This window comes from Phacochoerus africanus, chromosome 8 (genome assembly GCF_016906955.1).
Source record: "Phacochoerus africanus isolate WHEZ1 chromosome 8, ROS_Pafr_v1, whole genome shotgun sequence".
Lineage (NCBI taxonomy): Eukaryota > Metazoa > Chordata > Mammalia > Artiodactyla > Suidae > Phacochoerus > Phacochoerus africanus.
In genome coordinates, this window is record NC_062551.1 from 43213983 (window position 1) to 43236892 (window position 22910).

Consider the following 22910-nt stretch of genomic DNA (forward strand, 5'->3'; position numbering starts at 1 on the left):
ACAGCAGCAAACTTAGCCACCAGGAGCAGGCGGAACTGTCCCATTGCTGCCTGAGGGGGCCCCCCCGAGAGGCGGGCACCCTGCAGCCTGTGGGGGAGGGGTGGGGTGTCTGTGACAGAGACGCAGGCCCCTGCCTGAGGCACAGTGGCCTAGGACAGAGGGTTGAGGTGGGGGCGAGCTTCCCCAGGAGTTTAAACTAAGGTCTAGTCCCCAACAACTTGCAGAATTAACAGGGAATTAACTCGAGAGAGGGGCAGGGAGAGCAGGCAGGTAACGGAGGGGCTGGCGGGGAAGAGCTTGCCCGGGCCGTGCCCTCTCAAGGCCTGGCTCCGTCTGCGGGAGGAAGCCAAGGAGCAGCAGGGAAGCCTTGTAGAGAGGGTCTGATCCCGCCTCGGCTCAGGGAGCAGTGGCACATACGGCCCACCCGCCACTGACACTTGCAGGTGTCTTCTGGGGCCCCCTGGGAGGAACAAGGCAGCTCTGACTTCTGTGGGCTTTGGTCCCCATGAACTGTGTCAGCCCTCTGCCAGTCAGCAGGGCAAGGCCAAGACTCCAGGCCGACCACCATGAGGTAAGGAGACGGAAGGGACAGCCGTCCCGGGATAAGTCCCAGGATGACACGGGCTGACTGCTGAGCACGCGCTGGGACAGGCTTCTCCCCCACTAAGCCTCTCCCATCCGGAGCCCCAGGACACCAAGACAGCGCTAGCAGGGATGAGCCAGGCCAGCATGTCCTGAGGCAATGCTGCCCTCTTCTGGCCAGTGCTGGGAGGTACGGCTCGCCACCCACCAGCCGCATCCCATCAGCTGCTGGGCAACCCAGCCTGGGCATCCTCAGACTAGGCAGCCGGGAAGGTTCTGAGAGAAGCCATGGGGTATCCCGCCCCAGGAACCACTCCCCCTGCCACCTGATCAGATAGTGGGAGAAGGAGGAGATGGCAGGTGAGGAGGGGTATCCAGGCTGTTTTCCAAATCAGGGCCCACTGGAGGCGCACGCTGAACCCTCCCCACCTCCCACCTCTGCCCCCCAGAGGGAGCCTGTTGGGCCCAGGGGAGGTGGGGAGTCCAGTACTGTAGTGGGCCCAGTTCTGGCTGCACTGCTTCTAGGTGGACCTAAACACGGACCACGGCGCTCCCTGGTGGCCCATGGGCGGTGCACCAGCCCTGGGCGCCTCCGCCCCCCTTAGAGACTCTGGTTTCCAAAGCCCAGGCTGGTTTTGGGGGACAGGACAGTGATGCGGACTCAGAGGGCCTCTTCCCCCCCCCCCCCCCCCCCCCGCCGCCCCCGGCTACACCTGGGCTCGCACGGCTGATCTGGTGTGGAGGGGTCTTCTGGGCTCCTTCCCAGGAAGGGCCTCTCATGATGTCAGACCATCCCATGTGAACTTGGTGAGTGTTTATTACAAGTAGGCCACACTTTTTTTTTTTTTTTGTCTTTTTAGGGCCGCACCCACAGCATATGGAAGTTCCCAGGCTAGGGGTCCAATCGGAGCTGCAGCTGCCGGCCTGTGCCACAGCCACAGCCACCCCAGATCCGAGCTGTGTCTGCGACCTACACCACAGCTCACAGCACTGCCAGATCTTCACCCACTGAGTGAGGCCAGGGGTGGAACCCACGATGTCCTCATGGATGCTAGTTGGGTTCGCTAACCACTGAGCCGCGATGGGAAATCTGGGGCCACGCTTTGTAACTCTGTTTTAGGAGGTCTGTCTGCATCCTTCAAACAAAAATGGAAAGCAACCCATGGCTTCTCTAGGACAGTGTCTTGGTGATGAGGTTCACGGTGAACCCCGAGGGCCAGAGCAGGAAAGGGCTCTCGGAGGCAAAAGTGAAGCCCCGAGAAGCCCCACAAGAGGCCTTGTGCCTCTGAAGCAGCCGAGAGGGAGGGCGGAGGAGATCTGAGGCCACATCAAAGTCCAGTTCCCGCCTGGGCATCCAGGCGGAGCAAGTGGGGCAGCATCCAGCTGAGAGACGCAGGGAGGGGCCTGAGGGTCTGGCGGGGGAGGAAGAGCTCCTCGGAACACCCTTCTCAGCTCTGGTGATGCATCTGACGTGGGCTAAGTACCAACGTGTCTGACTTACAGGTCCCAAGTCCCTGGCCCAGCTCCTGAGAGGCGCCTGGTACTGGAAGGGCAGAGGGGTGGAAGGTGGCCCCGGCCAGCTTCAAGCTCTACCTGGCACATGTCTCGGAGACAGTTTGAGGGCCAAAAACATGGGGCAGGCAGGTCACGTGACCCCAGAGTGGTCTCAATAAACTGGGCTCTGCCTGCGGCTCTCGCCTCAGGTCGGGTCTCTAGGGCGGAAGCAGCTGCTGGAAGGCAGGCCTCAGGGGCACGGGTGGGCTGCCAGCTCTGGGGAGGCCGCCGTGTGGCAGCTCTCTCCCGCTGAAGGCCCCCTGTGCCGGTCCCCACACCCCACGCAGTGGCCATCAGTGAACCCGCCCAGAGCTGGGTGCTCTCAGCCCTGGTGGCTGATGGAGAAACTGGGGCTCGGAGGGGTGACCCCTCAGCCAAAGAGGGGGAGGCAGGGGCTTGAACGGGGGACCCTCTGTGATCATGGTCAGACAGCGGGCACCTCTGGGACTGGAGAGAGAAAGGGATGCGAAGGGCTGGCTGCCCATCAACACCCATTTCCCCGTCATCTCTGGCAGAGTCTGGCTACCCTGGACCAGTTCTGGCCCCTGGGGAGCCCCATTCCTAAACGTTAAACCGTCTCTGGGGCATTTGCACCCCACATCCAGGACTGAGACCTCGAGCGTACCTCCCCCACGGGCACTGGAAAACTGTCACGGCGCTGGGGGCCGCTCAGCTTCGGGACACATTCTGCGCTTCGCTCTTATTTTAGTTTCTTACCTGATGATGAAGTATCGTGACTTTTATGTTGGGGTAACAGAGTGATTTATTATTTACCGAACACAGGAGGCCCTCGGCAGATCAATTTCAATAAAACAATGGATTATAAATGCCTTCAGCAATCTGGCAGTAGCAGTAATCAACAAAACATGTTGTTCTAAATGCTGCATGATAAATGGACTATAATAAACTCATAATTATTCTACTGGCTACATTTCAAAGTTAGCATTAGAAAAATAAAATCACCAGTTTGGGCTTGGCATTAACATCCGTGGGATTCCCTGGATCACTCCTGTCTCTAAAGCTGCAACCAGGAGACGCAGGTGCCAGGCGCTGCCTAGGAGGCTCGAGGCCATGGCATCTGGACGTGTGGAGGCCTGGTGCCTGGTGCCCCCAGTAAGCCAGGCCCCATGGCGTCAGGAGTCCCCAGAACACAGCCTCTCACGGGGCGAGGACTCTCTTGGGACGGATAAAGAGGAGAGGGGGAAGCAGCCACTTCCTCTGGGGTGGGCCGAACTCACAGAGAAGAAAGCCTCGGCCTGTACAGTCCTGCCGCAGGGCCCTCCAGCAGGGACAGCTGGGCCTCTGCCTCGGCATGGGGGCTGGATTCCCATGCCTTGTCCTCCTGGCCCAGCCAGAATGGGTCACAAGTGTTAGGATAAGTTCCAGGAGGCCCGAGTCGCTGAAGACACCGGGTGGCCTCCTTTTGGGGCCACCAGCGCCTCAGCCGGGGCCCAGAGGGCAGGCCGCCTCCTCCCCTTAGTCTCCAGCTGCGTGGAGTTGGAGGCAGCGGACACCCCCTCCCCAAGCCCTCTGGCTCTGCACCTGCACGCTCCTTGTGTTTTGTCACCTTGCCTACACATGGGAGGGGAGGGGGAGACACCCACCTGTGGGAGCTGGCCCTGGCACCGGGCACGGCGGAGAAGCCTGCCAAGGTCACTGCATGCCCTTGGCCCCTGCACCGGGAAGGATGTCGGACACCCTGGGAGGGCTGCGGTGCGTGGCCGTGCCTCTGTGTCCACGTTAGGTGTCCCCCTCCGCGTGCTCCCATCCCTGCCCTGCCAGCCCAGTACCCTGGGAGAGCGCCCGGGGACCGGTAGGCCCTACACCCTGCTGCCGCCCCCCATGGGGCTGGGTGCTGTGTGTTCTCTCCACCGACAGAAAGTAAACTGAGGCTCAGAGAGGGAACGAAGAGGCTGCGTTTCCTCCCAGAAGCTGGGCTCCTGCCAACAGGGCCCGGGCCAGAACATCCTGTCCAGCAACCGACCTGGGTGAGGGGACACTGTGGCCAGTCGGGTGCCTGGTACCCTGAGTTTGGACGGGTTTCCAAAAATACTCAGCAGTGACAGCTGAGAACAGAGCGTCTCTTGGCGCATGCCCCCTGGCGGCTGTGTGCCAGGGACCCCTGTGTGCAGCCTACCCGCACGCCCTGTGTGTGGCTGAGTCCTGGCCAGCATGGGGGTGTAACTCGAATGACAGCTTGGGGACTGTGCCTAGCAGGGCGACATGCATGACCTGAGCAGAGCACAGCCCTGACCAGAAGCAGCTGGGGGACCAGGCTCAGGTGCCTCGGGGACAGGAGCGAAAGGCATCAAAGGGCCTGGTGGGACAGTGTGCACACGCCACCCACCCCGACTGCGGGTCGGTGACTACCGCACGATGTCTGCAGCTCAGGCTAGGTGGCCCTGTGTGGCCTGCGGCCTCTGGATGGCTCTCAGAAGCCCACAGCAGCCTGGACTAGCCCTGCCTGACATCTGGTGACGGAGAGAACAGGGGAAGAGTGCCCGTGAGCTGAGGACAGAGCTGGTCCAGGCCAGCGAGGCCCCTGCCAAGGCCAGAGCGGCCGCGCAGAGAGCTGGGGCGCACGCCTGCTGGGAGGCCTCCACGCCGGGGGTCTGGAGGTGCGGGGGGGGCGATTCCGCCCACCGGGCAGCCTCCATCAGAGGGTTGGACGCTGTAGGTCCTGCCCACACCTGCTTGGTCACAGCATGAGGAGTGGTGAGCACATCCAACTGCTCAGGACAGCCCTGCAAATAGCCTCGGGGGCCAAGCACCACCTCCGTCCTCCTGAACTAATGGCCGCTCACGCCAAGAAGACCCAAGGCAGAGGCTGGTACGCTCAGAGGGTGGGGCCTCCCTCGGGTCGTCCCTGCTCTAAACGGAGAAGCCTGCCCTCCCAGCACTGAGCCAGAGATGTGCGCGTGGTGGGTGCTGGGCCACCGCACAGGCCCTTGTCTGAGGCGGTGCCTCACCCCCACAGCACAGGGTCCCCTGGCCCCCTCTCTCGGCACCTCACTGGTCCTGGAGAGGAGGCACTGTGCAGGCCAGCGGCTCTGGCAGGACAGTCTGGGCCCAGAGCAGACCTGGGGTCTCTACTGTAGTCCGGCTTCTCAGGGTGGGTCCAAGAGGCCCTGGTCAGTCCCCCTGGGGGCTGAGTCCCACCATGGCCCCGCCGTTCCCACACAGAGCCAGGGCAGCTCGGGGGCTGGCCTCACTCACCACATGTCCCCGTCCTGGATGGTCCGGTCGTTGGGGGCCCCGGCGTGTCCGTAGTGCAGCACGGCCGAGTTCTCACCACTGCAGAGCATCAGGCAGAAGTCAGCGGCCCATCCTCAGCCAGCAGGCCCTGGAAGCTGGCGCCCCGATCCCCCGCCCCAGGGGGCAATACCGTCCACCCTGCAGCAGGGCCCAGGGCTGGCGGGGCCAGGTCCACAGCCTGAGGTGGGGGCAGGTGGCCCTGGCACCCTGCAACCACACTGCTGGCGGCCAACCTCTTGGCTCGTGCCAGTGTCACCTGCAGCGTATCCTGAATGCTGCTCAGGTAGGTGCTGGGGATGTGGGCCTGCAGGCCCAGGCAAGGGGCCCCAAAGAAGCCCTCATTTCCTGGTGGCTAAAGGCAGAGGGGAGGGCCAATGGGAAGGGCCCGGGCTGTGTTGGGAGCTGCCAAGGTCTGCTGGCGGGGGCCAGAGACAGCCAGCCAGCGGCTCCTCGCCTCTCTGCCTGAGAGCGCTTCCCTAATGAGCGATGCCTTTAAGAAAAAAGGACTTTTAAGTCTGTCCAAAGGAAAAAAAAAAAACCCACCTGGGTGTAATATTTATGGCCCCGTTCGGGAGTCTCAGGAATCATAAAAGTAGAAATAATGATTTTTCTCTCCATCCACCAGAGAAGAACATCTCCAAGGACTGAGATGTTCACATGTATTATTCATGCACCAAGGACGTGCACATCAGCAGAGCTGCTGGCTCCAGCCTGGCTGCGCAGAGGCCAGAGGCTCTGACCCCAGGGAGCACAGGGAGACCAGACAGGGGGGAGCCTGGGGGACGAGGGGGCCACCCACAGCCAGGATGTGCCCCTCCAAGACACCTACAGCGATCCAGACAGACACCCGGCTGTGCACGCTCATGGCCACGAGCTGCCCCTGTATTCACCGTCATTTCCATCCTGTGCCTCCAAGCTCACCCTGCCAAGTGCAGGCGCACACAGGACGTGCACCCCCAGCCACAATGTGCCACACATGAACACGCCTAGAGTGACACCTCCACCACAGAGCCCCCGGCCCACCCACAGGTGTGCTGTTCCATGCACACACACGCACACACACACGCACACACACACGGCCTCTTGCACTGAGGCAGCTCCTTCTGCCCCCACTGTACACCGAAGCCCAGGTCCCAGCCTGAGGCTGGGAGTGTGCCCATGTGGCGGGGGCAAGGGGGGCAGCTGTGGGAGGAGCTGCCAGCTGGAGATGGGAAGGGAGGGCAGGGCGTGGCGGGCAGGCTCCCCTCTTTGCAGAAGCAACCTCTGCTCCCAGAGCCTCAGGCGGGGAGAGCGACTTCTAGGCTTAGGTGGGCCCTGCTGTGGGCATGGGAGCAGACAGGTGCGTGTAGGCTGGAGGAACAGCGGGGTCCCTCCCTCTCCCCCACCCTCTTCCTGAGATCATTCCCACATGGCCCGGGAGGCCCTCTTACCTGCCGCAGATACAGGTGTAGGAGCTGTGGCGCATGCCGCCCCGGGAGTAGCAGTAGTGCTCGAAGAGGCTGTGGGGATGGAAGCAGAGTCAGGGTGGAGGGGTCAGAGTTTGCAGGCCCCCTGGCCCCCGCAACTCCTCAGCCCGGCCTTTGCTCTTTGGAAGGCCTGAGCTCCCGTGTGGCTCTGTGAGGCTGGCAGCCTGGGGGTCAGCCATAGGCCACAGACGTACAAAGCTCAGCCCACAGAGGGGACAAGGCTGCCGGACCCGCTTCCAATGCCATGGCGCTGCCCAGCCTTGCAGGCCCCATCAGGAGGATAGCCCTGGTCCTCTGAGGAAAGGAGCCAGGGTAGGGGGGCCTCCTGTTTCTGCAGGGGTGCAAGGCCACATGCTATGCCACCGGGAGGGGTTGGATGCACAGCTGGGGGCGGGGGGACAACACACGAGCTCTCCCAGCCCCAGGACTAGATTCAGTTGAAGCCCTGAGCCTGACCTCAGGGAGGGGTGGATGCAGGGAGGGGAGAGCAGCAGCCGCTGGGTTCTGGCCTGGAAGATGGACTTGAGGGGCAGGCCCGCAGGCAGACAGAACAGGGTTGGGCAAGCTCCAGGGAGGGAGCAGAGGCAGGGTCTGGGGGCAGGCCCAGCTTCTCCCTATTTGCGACAAGCAGCAAAAACTGGTCAGCCCCTGGACAAGCTCCCACCCTGAGCAGGGGAGGCCAGGAGCAAGGTCTGGAGAGAAAGACGAGCCTCCAGAGTGGGCAGCCAGTAGCCACCCGCAGGCTGAGCCCAGAGAGAACCGAACCAGGGGAGAACCCCAGGAGCTCGGAGGTCAACAGAGCCCAGCAAGCCCGGGAGTGTGACAGTGGAGGTCAAGGGGTGAGCCAGCTTTCGTGGCAGCTTGGGCCTCGCCCCCTCTCCCTGGGGCAGGTGCTCGAGGCAACCGCGGTGGGTGGGGGACTGGAAGCACCGCATCAGTAACACAACCAGCTGAACCTCCAGGAGACCTCGCTGCTGAGAGCCAGGACCCCATCCCTCCCCCCACCATATGCCCCAGGACCTGAAGGTGGGAGACGGCCTGGGCATGGGATTCGGTGCTCCGAGGGCCTGGCATGGCCTCTGCAGAACCCAGACTGGGAGGGGGACGAGGGGGGCGGGCTACCCTCTACCTTCCCTGAGGCCTGGGCAACAGCTCGAGTCCAGCCTTCTGGGCGGCCCCGGTTGAGGACCGTGCCCAGCTGGACCCCACCCTCTCCGCTGACCACCAGGGCAGCGGGAGACGGACCGCGGGGCTGTGCTCAGAACGCCGAGGCCGCCCGCGGGGCCCACTAAGTGACAATCCCGCCCTACATGTTCGAGGCCTGTTTTAGAGAATGTCTGTACGGAGGAGTCTAATCTTCCAGGCACTGTAAACACAAATTATGTATAATTGTTATGATTGGGTATTACGGGGCTGTTATGCAGGAACGGTTGTGCTATATTCAATCAGCCTTCAGACTTGCTTTTACAAATCTCGCAGGATAATTGGGTATCTGCAAGTGAAATATTTCCTCAACACAAAGGATTTCAAGAGCTGCCAGGGAGGCAAGGAAAGCCGCGTACGGCAACAGCTGCCCCCGTATTCGCGCTGGGAGCACTCAGGCGGCTGCCATCAACTTCAGCCTGTCTCCGAGGCCACAGGACAGCCATGCCAGGTCAAGGCCCTGAGGTGGCTCCACACAGCCTGTCTAGATGCAGAGTCCCATACACCAGGACTCCGCACAGCAGCCCACGGCGAGTGGGGGACACGACAGGCCATGGGGCCTCGGGCACCCCGAGCCTGGGGGATGCAGCCCTGCCGGGACAGAAGTGGGCCTCGGAGGCAGCAGCTGCTCTCCAGGTGAAGGGGCCAGCAAGCTTCTGCTGGGGTGAGGGACAGGCAAGGGGGCCGGGAGGGGATGAACAAAGCTTCACAGCAGCTTGAGGACACAGAGTGGAGCTGGTTCCCTGCCTGCAGCCAGTCTCAGCAGCAGGTGTCTCGCTGCCCTGTAATCTATGCAGTAGGAATAGGCTGCACCGCAGGTCCCCGCTTCTTGAAGTGAAAAGCCTTTTAGAGTAAAAGGCATGGCTCACAGAAGGGCCAGACCCAGGAACGGCCGACCCAGTTTTCATCTGCAAACTGCAGCCCGGGTCACTTACACCAGCCAACCATGCAGACTGCATGACCACAAGGAAGGTCTGGAAAGAGGAGGGGAAATGCCACATGCTGGAAACTCACTCTACCTTGAGAAGGTTTAAGTCTTTCCTTCAACCTTCAGCACCTCATTTTGCTTCAAGTGAACCTGACTGACAGGATACGAGGACAAACCAATGCTTTGCTGGTGTAACAGGTGGATGCAATGGGCCCCGTTTTCTGCTCACACGCTTCAGGGGCCCCCTCCCTGGGACCTCAGCCCTGGACCATGGACTCCCACGTCTAGTTTGGGAGCAAGTGCAGTGGCCCAGGGTCCCGAGTCTGACACCGTTCTTTCTTTCTTTAAGGGCCACACCCGTGGCATATGGAAGTTCCCAGGCTAGGGGATGAATTGGAGCTGCAGCTGCTGGCCCACACCACAGCCACAGGCACGCCAGATCCTTAACTCACTGAGCGAGGCCAGGGAGCGAACGAACCCATGTCCTCAAGGGACTAGTCAAGTTCTTTACCGCTGAGCCATGACGGGAATTCCCTGACGTACTTCTGACTCAAAGGGGTCAGGAGTGAGGACGCTCCACACTGGGACCGTCCTGAGGATCCCTCACAGCCCAGTCAGAGCTTGGCAAGAAGGGGCCTCAAGGACAGAGCACAGCAGCAGAACCACCGTGGTCCCACTGGACAGTTCACAGACCAGGCGGCAATGAGAGGGGAGACCTTAATAGACCTTTATGGAAAAAAAAGGTTGAGAAAGACCCCGATAGACCTTTATGGAAAATAAGGCAACCTGTGAGCCAGGTGAGGGTCCAGCTGACATAACCGGAGAGGCCTGACTACTGAAGACACCTGCCTATGGCCACCTTCGGCTGTGAGCCCCCAGTCAGCCCCAGCTGGGGCCCCACTGAGATGGAGGCAGAGGGCACAGCCGGAAATCCCCCCACCCCAACACTCAGAGTGATGATCAAACATAATAAGCAGACCCACGTCCACAGGGCAGGAAGGAGAGGTTGGCCGGAAGAGAAGAGGGAGCTTGCAGTCTCGTTGACCTGGAGGCCTGGGTGTTCACTGCCACGTGGGGACAGTGACGGGGCCTCGGGCAAACCAGAGGTTGGAACTGAGACCACCCCCCACATAAAGCGGAAGCCTGGCCAGGGATGCACCCCCAGACTTGGAGAAAATTCGCCGGCATCTGAGGAGGCAATCGGGACGCTTTCCTGGACTCTGGGAAAAAAATAATGACCATTTCCTCAGAGCTCACAGCCTAAGCCTGTCCTCCACGAGGTTCAGATGGGAACAAACTGCATGGTTTGGAAACTCTGAAGGCAGGAATTGAACAAAAGAACTCAGTCCCTGGCTGGTGATGCCCGGAGCCAAACTGACAAAGTCAAACTGGGTGGCCACACACTCAACCCAGGCAGGACGGCTACGATCTGTACACACATACACACACAAGGACAAACAGGCGCCTCCATGTACACACGTATATACACACCCCCACAGGCTGAAGATGAACTCACACACTAAAAATAGTCTGCAAGAGCTGTCAGCCGCAGCAGACACCAGGGCTTCTGATGTCAGAACCGTCAGAGAGACTCTCAACACGTAAGATAATTAACACCTAAAAGTACAGCATGAAAATGGAACAGGCAGATTTTACAAAGAATCGGCAAAGAACTAGAAACGACCAGTCTTGCTGCTGTCATCAGAGGACAGCAGACAGGAAGACAGGCAGCAGCTCCAGAGACCATCCGGCTGCCCTCTTAAACCACTGGACGCCCACGTGCAGCGCAGGGGCCAGGCTGGTCCTGAGCACCCCTCCTCCCTCCGCTCATCTGGACGGAGGCTGGGTGGGGGGCACCCCGACGAGGTGACAAGGCGCATGGTCTGCAGCCTCCCCAGCAGCAGGAGGGGCTTCCTGATGACTGAGGGAAGGGCAGGGTCTGCCCACGTCCCTGCCGCCCGCCTCGCAGTGGTCCCCAAAGCTCCCCGGCATGGCCATCCCTCCAAAACTCTTGCCTACAATTTCTCCCAAGTGAGACGTGGGCAGAAAGTGCTTTGTATCCAGGCATAAATGATAAGCTTTAAGTAACTTGGGAGAGTCTGTGCTTTGAATAAGGGCGTGGATGGAGCTCCTGCGGTGACAGCGGGCAGGCCCATTCGTCGGTGCCTGGAGACGAGTGACGGGGCAGGGACAGCAGATCCTGAGCCCTGGATCTGCAGGAACCGCCTGCCTGTCCAGGGACAATACTTCTGGCCTCCCCAGGGGCCTGCAAATCCAGCCCATGCAGCCATCTGGGGCACTCGGCTCAGCTTCTGCCCTCTGAGGCTTACCATCTGATGAGGAGATGGCCACAGCCTCACAGAGAGGCATTAGCTGCCCAAGATAATGGCAGGAGAGCTGGCCCAGGCCACAAGGGTGGCCGGGCTCTCAGCGCCAGAGTAAGCACTGGCGGATGAGGTCAGCTGGGGCTGTGGGTGACATCAACCACTCCTCCCTGTTCCAGGTGGGCCTCAATGCATGTCAGGTTCCCAGGAGGCTGACCAGGAACGGGAGTGTGGAAGGGAAGATGGGACAGGGTGGCCGAGACCACGTGGATAAGCAGAGGGTCTAGGGGAGCAGGCAGCTAGGACATAGGATGAAGGTGGGCAGGGGCCCAAGCGTGTGGTCCTTCTGCGGGAAGTGGGTACTGGGACTCAGTGGTGAACTGGGGCGCTGCCCTGTCCCTCTTGTCCTCAGGCATCCTGGTTAGAAAAGACAGGGCACACCAGGGAGCCACCACTGAGGCGCCCCATGTATTTTAAGGGAGCAAGTAGCATCACAGGGTCTGACATCAAGCAGAGGTTGACGTAAAGCCTTGGACTAAACCCGGACATGCATTATTAATAAAACCAGGGCTCAGAGCATAGCTTCAAGGCTCAGGCTGCACCGATGTGGCACCATCAGAGACACAGGACCATCTGCAACCTTGGCCAGACTGGGGACGCTGCCACCTTCCCACCCGGGACCTCCCACAGGTCCATGAAAAAGACCCAGCAGCCACCTGGAGCAGCTGGCGTTCAGGACAACCACTCCCAGAGGAGCTGCTTTCCTACTTTGCTGATGAGGAAACTGTGGGCCAGGGCAGTGATGGGCTTGGGTCAGAGAAGCCCCTGAATGGAACCCTTTGATCTTGGAGTCCACTGGGGTTTCTGAGCCCAAAGCCTCCAAACCTCAGGTCTATCAGCAGTGGGAGCCCTGGAAGAGCACGTGCCTGGGCACGGCAAGGCCCTGTGGTCCCTAAATGCTGGTGGCGGGTGGTGTTTCCAGGGCCCTGGCCTCTCTTCTGTGCGTGGGGGCCCCGCCTGAGCGGAAACACATCTGCCAGGATGAATGGTCCACGATCTCAGGGCCAGTGCCCCAGGCGGGCTGGTGGAAAGCAGAAGCTCCAGCAGAGGCCCCCGGGGTGCAGAGACCCTGGGAGGGGACAGCCCACCCACCAGAGACAAGGGCAGGAAGACGGCATGATCAGGGCAGGAAGCGGGGGGCAGCGCCAGGGAGAAGCTTCTCTCTCTCCTCCCAGGAGCAGCCTTATCAAGGTACGAGATAATTAGCATTTTAATTGGATAATTGGGAATTCTGAATTGCCTATCTTGTATGAGGCATAACTGAGGACGTAACATGACATTCAATTAACAAATATTCCCCTTTTTTCTTGGCATGCTTGATTAGGCGGAGTTCTTGAGCCCCTCGGTATCAGTTCCCGTAGAAAGCACCATATCCTTTGAGCTGTCAAAGCCGTGGCTGCATCAGACTGCTAATAAACTTCAAATGTAGATACGTACGGAAGAGATTTTAGGAATGTTCTACACAAAGAGAAAAAACACTTAAAATCACCCATAACTTTACCCTCCAGAAATAACCTCTATCACATATTTTGTTGAATATCCTTCCAATTTTTAAATGCATAAACACTGATTTTTAAAATAATTATTATTTTAAATAATATTATTTTTAAAAAGACACCTCTTGACATCCATACAGAAAAGGACCAAAATCCTAGGGACCGGGCACAATGGCCTGTCACAAAGTGAGTGTCCCTGTGCCCAGCACCCCGAGGCCTCTCCTCCTCACCATGGGGAGCCTGACTTCTAAGACCGCAGGTTAGTTTCGCCTGGTTATGAACTTGATGCACGTGGCACTGAACGAGGAGACCCCTCTGAGTCTGGCTTCTAGTGCTGCTCCATGTCACGCTGGTAACCCTACCTCCCCGCCCCCCCCCGCCAGCTCCCCACTGGTGAGTCATTGTCACTTGCTTCTTCCCATTGCTGGCAGTGAGCCACTGGATGAGGGGGCGCCATCCTCCAGTGGGTGAGCATCCCTGCTGTTTCTGGATCGTCGCCATCGTGGGTGCCGAGGACACTCTCGAGCGTCGCTCGGGGCATGTGCAGGCGCACCTCCGAAGCCAGGAGTGGAAATGCTTCATGTCGCTGGGCTTTCCGGTAGGTTCAGCTTTAGCAGATAAAGCCAAATAGTCTTTCCAGGTGGCTGGATCCACGTGTTCCCCACTTTTTCTACATCATGCCTGTGCACGGAGCCCAAATGAGCTGAGGAGGCTCTGCGAGGACCAGGGGCCCCACCCGGGTCGGGACGAGGGCTGGGATGTCCCAGGCAAGGTTCCTCCTAAAGCAAAAACGTTGCTCCTGTCAACAGGTACCTGTCTCCGCCATGGCCACCGTGTCCAGAATCGGTCACTCCTCCCCAGCAACGCTGCTCATCCCTGCTGTGGGCCACCATCTTCTCTTGTCAGGTGGATGGGGGTGATGGGGGCGCTGGCTCCTCTCTTCAGCCGTGGCCCCCTGCCGTGTAGGTAGGCTCCCGGGACTCCTCTGCTCAAACCCTGCCTTCCCCCAGCTCCTCCCATCTTCTCCACCTGGTTCCTTGCTACTCATGGGACTGCCAGCCATGTTCAGGACCATCCTGTTCCCTCTGCCTGGAACATCTGTCCCCAAGGTCCCCAACTTGCTCTCGCTCCTTCAGGCTTCTCCTCCTCAGGGACGCCTGTCCTGAGTCCCCTGGGCAAAGAATTCTCCCTCTCCCTTCGCCCTCCCCTCCCTCTGACCTCTTATCCATCCCCCCTCCTCCTGCATCCATCCATCCTCTCTCACCTCCCACGGGCTGGGGTTTTGTCTACTTTGTAGCCTCTCCGGAGCCTGGAACCGTGCCTGGCACACAAGGGGTTTTTGGCACATCTCTGTTGAAGGACTGAATAAGTCATCAGTGGCATGAGGAGGCCCAGAGCCTATAATTTACTTCGCCGATTTCACGCTGTGAGATATGCAGGTTGCTTCCGCCTCCGTGTTACGATGGACACGCGTGGCCATAGGCCATCGCACTGTCTTCGGGCTAAACTCCTAGAAGGAGAATTCCTGGGCACAGGCACATTTTTGAGACCCAGGACATGTTCTAAAGGGACCCTATCAGGATTTTCAGGGTCCAGGCCAGTGTCACACAGGGTCTGTTTGCCCCCCAGATGTGGATCTGGTAGGAAGACAGAAAGCATTGTGCTGTTTTACCAGCTGGCAAGTCCGAACATGCTCCTACGTTTATTTCCCTGCATTTCTTCCTGCTTCTATTTAGAATGTTTCTCTTTTCCACACTGATCTTCAAGGGGTTTAGAGATGAAGGGTATTAGCAAGTGGTTTTGTCCCTACACGGCAAGCAGCTGGCCTGTGGGGACCTTCTCCGATACCCTCCTTGTCTGGAAGAAGAGGTGCCTGGGGCAGGCGCTACAGACACAGGCAGGACACGACTGGCTCCCAGGATGATGACAACACACAGGATGAAACCTGGATCCCGAAGCACCTGGCTCAAGTGGAAGATTCTAGCTGTGTAAATCCAGACCCTTTGGGGCTGGCATTCTCGAGCGAGTGAGAGGCCTGAGCCTTGGAAGGTCCTGGAAGAGCTGCGTAAACACAGGCACAATTTGCCATCTGTTCTCTGTCGTCACTGGAGATCCCCATCTGCTCTGGTCTGACCCATCTCACTGTTGTCGCTGATGTCAACAACACCCCTTTTGAACTCAGACCCCCAACTCCCCCTACCCCGTTTTTTGTTTTTTTGTTTTTGTTTTTTGTCTTTTTAGGGCCATACCCACAGCATATGGAAGTTCCCAGGCTAGGGGTTGAATCGGAGCTGCAGCTGTCAGCCTACACCACAGCCATAGCAACACGGGGTCCAAGCTGCGTCTGTGACTACACCACAGCTCACAGCAACACCGGATCCTTAACCCACTGACAGAGACCAGGGATCAAACCTGCATTCTCATGGATACTAGTTGGGTTCATTACCGCTGAGGCAGGATGGGAAACTCATTTTTTTTTTTTTTTCAAACTCCCCCTTTAAAAATGCATCAACCAGGCTGCCTGAAGAAGCAGCTAGGGAGGCTCAAACCACATGACCAGGAGGGGGTGGAGGGAGGCAATCCTTGTTCGGTGTGATCGAGAGGCTATTTTCCCTCCAAGGGAGGCCAGCACCCCTCCCAACTCCCCCCCCCACACACTGGGAGGCACAGGGGAGGGAAGCTGGGACACTGGGAAGCTTCTAGGGAGAGGAGGAAAGCGACTTTCTTTGAGTTCATATTTCCCAAAGCATGACAAGGGCCCATGGGATGACATTATAGGGGACACCGGTAAACAGGCGTTAAGCATCAGGTATTTATTTTAAAGTCTTACTTTCCACTTATGGCAAATTATACTGGGTTTCACGCATGACAGGAATACAAAGCTTTCTTTCAGAATAGATGACAAGAAAACAAGTAAATCAACTATTAAGCAAATAATACCAGGATCTGGCAGAAGTTCTCTGAGGAAAAGCCTGCTTGGGGTTCTGGGTGGGAGGATGCTGTCCAGAAGCTCCCTGCCCCAGAGGTCCCCACATCTGCTGGTCTCTGGAAAGCAGTGGGCAGGATGGACTCTGATAGAACCTGGCTTTCCTGTGCTGCCACCTGCTCCCGTTTCCAGCTCAGCCGCCTTGGACTCCAGGCAGCGTGGACCCGGTGGACCAAGGCCAAGCGGGCCCCCTGCCCTTAGCAGTGCTGAGGGGTCTCGGGGAACAGAGCCACCTCCAGCAAACCTGGCTGCTGAGGGCCTTGGACCAGCAGACATCGGGCTCTTACCACGACACTCTGCTTCACTCCTGAACATGGGCAAGTGAGAGCCTCCCCTTAGCCCAAAATGCTGGCTGGAACCTCGCTTGGCAATGCTTCCATCTTCCTGTATTTACTAGCTCCTTGTGAGGTGAGGTCAGTGGGCGGAGCCCAGTAAGGGCAGGGACCGCGTGGATGCTCACGTGGGACCACAGTTGGACAGCACCTCGGGTGCACGGTGGCTGCCCTACTCCAGCCCGGAGTGTCCTTGGGGGCATTACCTGCCACAACTCTACTTCACAGCCTCCCCTCCTGCCCCCCGGTACAGAAAACGAAACCCAAAATCTTCCACCAAAAAAGTGCTTCCTAAATGCCAATCCTGCAGGGGACAAGGGCCCCTGGGTCCACCCAGTGCATCAGGACAGGACGCTCCCTTCTTCCCGAATCCCCCTGGGCTTTGCTTTCCACATCCCTCTAAGGTGTCGGGTTTTGTTTCTACAGAGCCCAAGCCTACTTTGGTTCCACACAAGCTTTACAATCTTAAAATAAACATGTGGTTTTGGAGAGGACTTTCTCTGGAAAGCATCACCCTCTATCAGGGCCTTTCTAACGTGGTGCTCCCAGCCTGCCTCTCCCCAACCCCAGCTCAGGCACTACGGAGCCCGCATGGCCCTCGTCCTCTGAGTGGGTGAACCGCAGCTGGGCCCCGGCTTATTCCAGTTCATCTTCGGGGTCTTGTGTCCATATCCTACCCCCTCCGCCCCCCCCCCCCCCCCGGCTGCCCTCTGCTCAAAGCTCTGGGGCGGGGGGTGAGGGGGAGGAGCAGCAGATGCTGCCCCAGCCGGGCTGGGCTTGCTGCGCATAAACCACTCAAGGTACATCAAGCACGGATCACTGAATGCAGGACACTGCTCACCCAGGCAATCTGTGCAGCAGGAGGGACCCGGGAGCTGGGGCCCTGCAGCCCAGGATTTCAGACCACCCACAGGAAGCGATAACCACCGCTGTCTCACCAGATGACCGCTACCTCAGGTACCTGTGACATGATGTCCCTTCTCTGAGAAGGTTCTCCCAAGCCCCCAGGCACACAAAGCTCAGGCTGAAGCCAAAACGGCAGCAGAGGGCGGCCCGGACACTGCCCAGAAGGGCCTGGGCGGGTCCCTGGCAGAAATGACCCCCTCCCACGCTGCACGAGGCTGTGTTTCATGACAGAATATCAGCTGTTTAGTGTGAGCTGCCCAAGATCCCTCTTCTAATGAGGCCTCTCATCCTCACTCACGACTCCAAACGTTATTTTAGTCACACTTGGCTGAAGGAACAATGAGGGTGCTATTTATCACTTAGAAAGTCATCAGCCACTTAAGATGATAAATGGGGGTTTGCACTCACGCTATGGAAAGATCACCCCTGAAAAGAGGAGGTGCTGAGGGTTGGGGGACCCTCTGCAAGCATGGGGTGGAGGTGGGGGTGCGAAGGGGCAGGGGGCGTGGCCTGGCCAGTGGCCCCTCCAGCACGGCGGGTGGAGGGCAGCATCCATGCTCCCTCGGGAACTTAGGGCCTCGGCCACCGTTCAGCACAGCGATGAGATAGACGATCAGGCTAAATGTCACCGTCTGGGGCCTCACACCTGCTCATGCCACAGAGGGAGGAGACAGGGAAGTGAGATAGCCACAGCCGCTCCCCACTGTCCCCAGCCTGCTACGGGATGTCCACTCTGGGTCCACAGAGGGCAGAAGAAGGGATTTAAAAACTCACCCTGGGCTCTGATCCTTGCTCCTGCTGACACCCCAGAGTTGCAGGGCAGGCTCCTAAAAGACTCTTCTAACCCCCATGAAGGAAAAATTTGGTAACTTAAACCTATTTATCAAAAGCTAATTAATAAGGTCTAAGCCCTATGATGACAGGGTGATTAAACTGTTTTTGAAATAATCCATTTTTAATTAAAATGCTACCCACTCTTGGTCTCTGGATAGATTTAAAAGAAAGCCTTAACAGATGTCTTGTTTTTAAATACACATTATATAAAGCCAATAATTAGAAGAATTCATGCTTTTAATTATATTTTAATTAGTCTTTGCCTATTGATGCAAAGTTAAATATTCTCTTCATGGCACTAACACTGCCAGCCAAAGCCAGCAGCCAAGGAGCAGGAATTCTTCCGCGTGTGAAATCCCATTTCAGGGAGCCGTGCGGCAGCACAGGTACTTGCAGGGCCTCTCTGCCCTCATCCTGGCTAACGGCAATCTAATTACAGAGAATTGCCTGGTCTGGAAGCACTCTCCTGGCTCCCGGCCTGTAAGAGTTACTCTCTAAGGGGGACGCACTCGTTATGTGATGAAGGTCTGGGTTTCCCCCTCTGCTGTGCAGTCACGAGGCAGAAAAGCCCCTGAATTCTCCACTTCCCTCCCTACATGTCCTGCAAAGCATCTCACCAGAGCGAGGCCCAAGTAAGCAAAGCAAACTGCCTGCCAACATTCAGAAAGCTCACCAAGCCTGGTGAGAGCTTGGAGGAAGAGGAAAAGGGGGCTTCTGTGAGAGGCATGCTTTCCCATCTGCCGGGGCATCCTCATCCCGACCAGACCAGCAGGCCCTCAGCTCCTCCCAGGCTCCGCCCCCAGCACCACCCACGGCCTGGTGCAGGTCCTGCCCCAGGACCACTGCAGCCCCTCTTCACGGCTCCCCCAGGCCACCTGGCTGCCCTGCTGGCCTTAACCAGGTCCCTCCGGACCTACCTGCCCACCCAGTGGCCTCTCTCCCCTTCCCATCAAAAGTCCTTCATAGGTGGGCCCTGCCCCTCCCCCCAACATACAGGCTCATGGCTTTTAGGCTGGCGCATGGCTGTGCCACACTGTCTGCCCTGTGAGTCTCAAAGGGCACTAGAGGCAGGCCTAAGTCGCCCTATACCCAAAGCTGGGCACATAGTTGGTCCTCAGGAAACATCGGGGGAAAGGGTAACTGACAACAGGGATGATGGGCCTACACTCGCCTAATGATCAAAACAGAACACACACACACACACACACACACACACACACACACACGCAAGCACGTACAATGCACACACACACAGCCTTCAACCCCATCTGTCCAGGTGGAGCCCAGGGTGGAGCCCAGGCCGTGTGGTCACCACTCCACTCCCTTTTTCTGGGCACATTTCTCAGCCTCCCTGCAGTTAGGCTGGGACCATAGGACTGACTCTTGCCAAGAAGAGTATGAGGGGAAGGCTATGTGCTGCTTCCCAGCAAGACTTTTCAGCATGGATGTAAATTCTCCGTGCTTTCTCTCTCCTCACTCAAAGGGGGTGGAGTTGGGCAATGGAGCAGCCCCAACACTTTTGGGGGAGAGATACGGGGCCACTCAGACTGCAGCATGAGCCAGAAATCAATGGTCACTAGGTTGCACCACTGAGATCTGGGGTTTGGTTGTTACTGCAGCAAAGGCTATCCTATGCTGACTAACACACATAGGAGTTTAGAATAAGGCAAAGGTGACATTTTAAGTCAGTGGGGCAAAGACATTATCCCAAAGACAATGGATCGATTAGTCACTTCTCAAAGTCAAAAATGCCAGGATCCCTGCTTGCTCATCACCCTTCAGTGCACTTTAGATACAAACAAAAAAACGAAATCACACGGACACAAAACTATACAAACCGGTGTCAAAATATTTCATAATCACACAGAAAATACTTCTTAAAATCGTGAAGGCAGAAGAAAACACATGCAAACAACTGAATTGTACTGAGGTGGCAGAAACAGTCTATGTAACCACGGCAAAAAGCATAAACTACACAAGAAAGGGTCAATTTGACTATTATATTTAAAATTCCTATATATCAAACAGGGAAAAATATTTTAACCAAGAGAACAGTAACATAGAGAGCCCCCCTTTTTTTGTTTGTTTTTTGTCTTTTGAGGGCTGCACCTGAAGCATATGGAGGTTCCTAGGCTAGGGGTCGAATTGGAGCTGGAGCTGCCAGCCTATAACCACAGCAATGCGGGATCTGAGCCACATCTGCGACCTACACCACAGCTCATGGCAACGCCAGATCCTTAACCCACTGAGCGAGGATACTAGTTGGGTTGGTTAACCACTGAGCCATGATGGGAACTCCAAGGGTCCTATTTAAAGTGTTCTTATAGATCAATAAGTCAACTCACAAATGTCCCAATAGCAAATTGTTCCAAGGACAGATAAACCACAAAGGCAGATGCCCGGGAAATACCTGCAAGAGAAGTTTAACCCCGCCAGTAATCAAGTAAGTACAAAGAAAGTCGGGATATTACTTTTCCCTTATCAGGATGGTAAAGAGCATTCATAATAAAAACAAATCCATTGGGCACCCAAGCATTCACAGGTGTGTGTGTGTGGGTGTGTGTGTGCGTGCGCGTGCGTGTCCAGCTCAGGAGCTGAGAACTCGGTTTCTGGAGAGAGGCCACCTGGCTCTTCCAAGACCCATCTGTCCGCTGTGGGATCTTGGGCCAGTTCCTTAAAGCCTTCCTGGCTGTGTGTGCCGCAAAGCGCAGAGGCTGGCCACCTCCCACCTCATGGAATGAGATGAGAAAATCCCCAGGAAGCACGTAGTGCGTGCTCACCGCTCACCGGAGACATTAACGCCACCCAAGCTGTGTGGGAGAACAACATCCAGGGGGCAGTGGGCTTTGTGCATCAAAATCCCCCGCCCGCCCCGCTCCAGAATTCCATTTGCAGAAATTTACCCCAAAGAGGTTTCCACTTAAACACCCAAGACGCGGCTAGATGAGGCTGCTCATCACGGTACCGTTCACACTGTAAAGTCGGAAACCACCTGGCCGCCCCGGAGGAGGCGGAGGGCTGCTAAGCGGCTTACAGTGGAGGTACCCCAGTTCACGGAGGGAAGAAATTCCCACTTCACCAAAGGAGGGGGAATAACTCCACCTAGTGTGATCCCAGCAGACCAAGTCTGTCCTGTCTGGGCCCCTGGAGAGGTCCTGAAGCACGACTGCTAAAACAGCAGGGGTTTGTGAACCTCTGCATCACAGGATTCTTTTCATATCTTGCCTCCAATTCTCTGTGCTGACTTAATTTCCTGCTGGCACATGCAATATCTTTTTATTCAAGAAAGCGGTTTTCGTTTCATTTGGGGGGGAAGAAATGAAAGCTACTTGTTGGAGACCAACTCCCCTGGACCCAGCCTGGCCCCCAGTGACCCCACAGGGCCTCTTTTCCAGTGGCTGGGCCCAGTGGCTGCGATCCAGGACGACCCTGCGAAGCTGCCACAAGGGGTCGCAAGTGCACACACCCACAAGGAGCACCTGGAGAGACCTGCAGTCTGGCTCCAGGGACCACAATTCAGAAAGGAACTCTGTCGGCAAGACTCTCTGGTACGGGGTTGTGGAGAATCCAACCCCAAGAATGTCTGCTCAGCCCTGCTTCAAAAGCCCACTTATCCGTCTTCTCTGGGATGGGGTTCTGTCTGCACGAGGAGGCATCTTTCCGGCAGTGTGAGCTGGGGATGTCTAAGACCGGCTGGAAACAGCCTCACCTGCTTCCTCCGGCTGCCCACACCATATACGCTGCCCTCCGCAGTCCACCCCCCACCAGGAAAACAGAGGGCTTGGCCTCCCACGGAGGGGAGGGAGCCAGAGACGGGATGGGGCCACACCTGCAGCTCCGAAGGGCCAACTTGAGAAGAAAATCTGCCCCTAGAGTTCCCGTTGTGGCTCAGTGATAATGAACCCGACTAGGAGCCATTAGGACGCAGGTTCCTGGCCCTGCTCAGTGGACTAAGGACTGCTGTTGCCGTGAGCATTGCTGTGGCTGTGGTGTAGGCTGGCAGCTGCAGCTCCAATTTAACCCCTGGTCTGGGAACTTCCACATGCTGTGGGTGTGGCCCTAAAAAAAAAAAAAAAAAGAAGCAAATTTGCCCCTGGTACTGCTGCTGAGAAACCCCAGCTCTCTCCATCTCTCCTGGGAGCAGAAGGAAGCATCTCTGCCTGGAGAACTGTGCTGTTCCGTGGAGGCGAGCCTGCTGCCGTAAACAGATTCAGTATAATGCATGACACTCACCAAATGCCCCCAGAAAGAACACTCAGGTTCAGCAAACGGCTCAGACTTGAATGGCTCAGATTTAAATGGATGTCCATTCATGGCGTCTGAATTGCCAATGCAATGCACAGCCGCACGGCCAAGGTGGGATGCTGGGGCGCCCTGCACCTGTGGCCGGGAGACAGTGGCCCTGATGTTGTCTGGGTCACAAGCACACAGGTCTCCCGGAGGCCCCCAGGGCTCCCTCTGTGGAACCACCTGCAGTTGTGGCATCAGACCCTCCTGCCTGCCTGCCTGCAGCAGGGTGTTCTGGGGGACAACATGCTAAGGGGATTGTTTCTGCTCCAAACACCTGTTCCCCAGGTTCTGGGACAAGTGGTGGTCCTGAGGGCCCCAGGAGTCACAGTAACACTGGTATGTGGCTCCTAACCAATTCCACCCCATGTGAATCTGGCTATGTGTCTTGGCCTTCCTTGCCTCTGGCATAGGACAAGCTTTGGTGAGGCCACAAAGTGCCAGTCTCCCCAGAAACTTCAAGAACAAAGGAAGAGATTTCCTTATGAAATTTGTGATCTGGTTGCTAGTTCTCGCCTCGTCCAGCATGAGCAGGTTTTACCCTTGAGCAAGGGGCCTGGGCACCCCCCTCCCCCCTGCTGGTCACTCCCACCCGACACACGCATAGGGCACACCAAGACCCTTCAGACCGTCTTAGAATAATGATGCCCTCTTGGCACCTCCAGGGGACTTAACTAATTTATAAGGCAATTTTAAT

The 22910-nt window shown here is 57.4% G+C and overlaps 1 protein-coding gene across 1 annotated transcript in view; it reads right to left on the minus strand.

Moving 5' to 3' along the window:
• PEPD (peptidase D) overlaps positions 1-22910 on the minus strand; it is a 113258-nt gene that overhangs the window by 17112 nt on the left and 73236 nt on the right. The window contains exons 10-11 of the mRNA XM_047794024.1: positions 6822-6890; positions 5353-5430 (exon numbers count right to left, since the gene is read on the minus strand). Of these exons, the coding sequence (XP_047649980.1) occupies positions 5353-5430; positions 6822-6890 (147 nt within the window). The remainder of the gene's footprint in view (positions 1-5352; positions 5431-6821; positions 6891-22910) is intronic.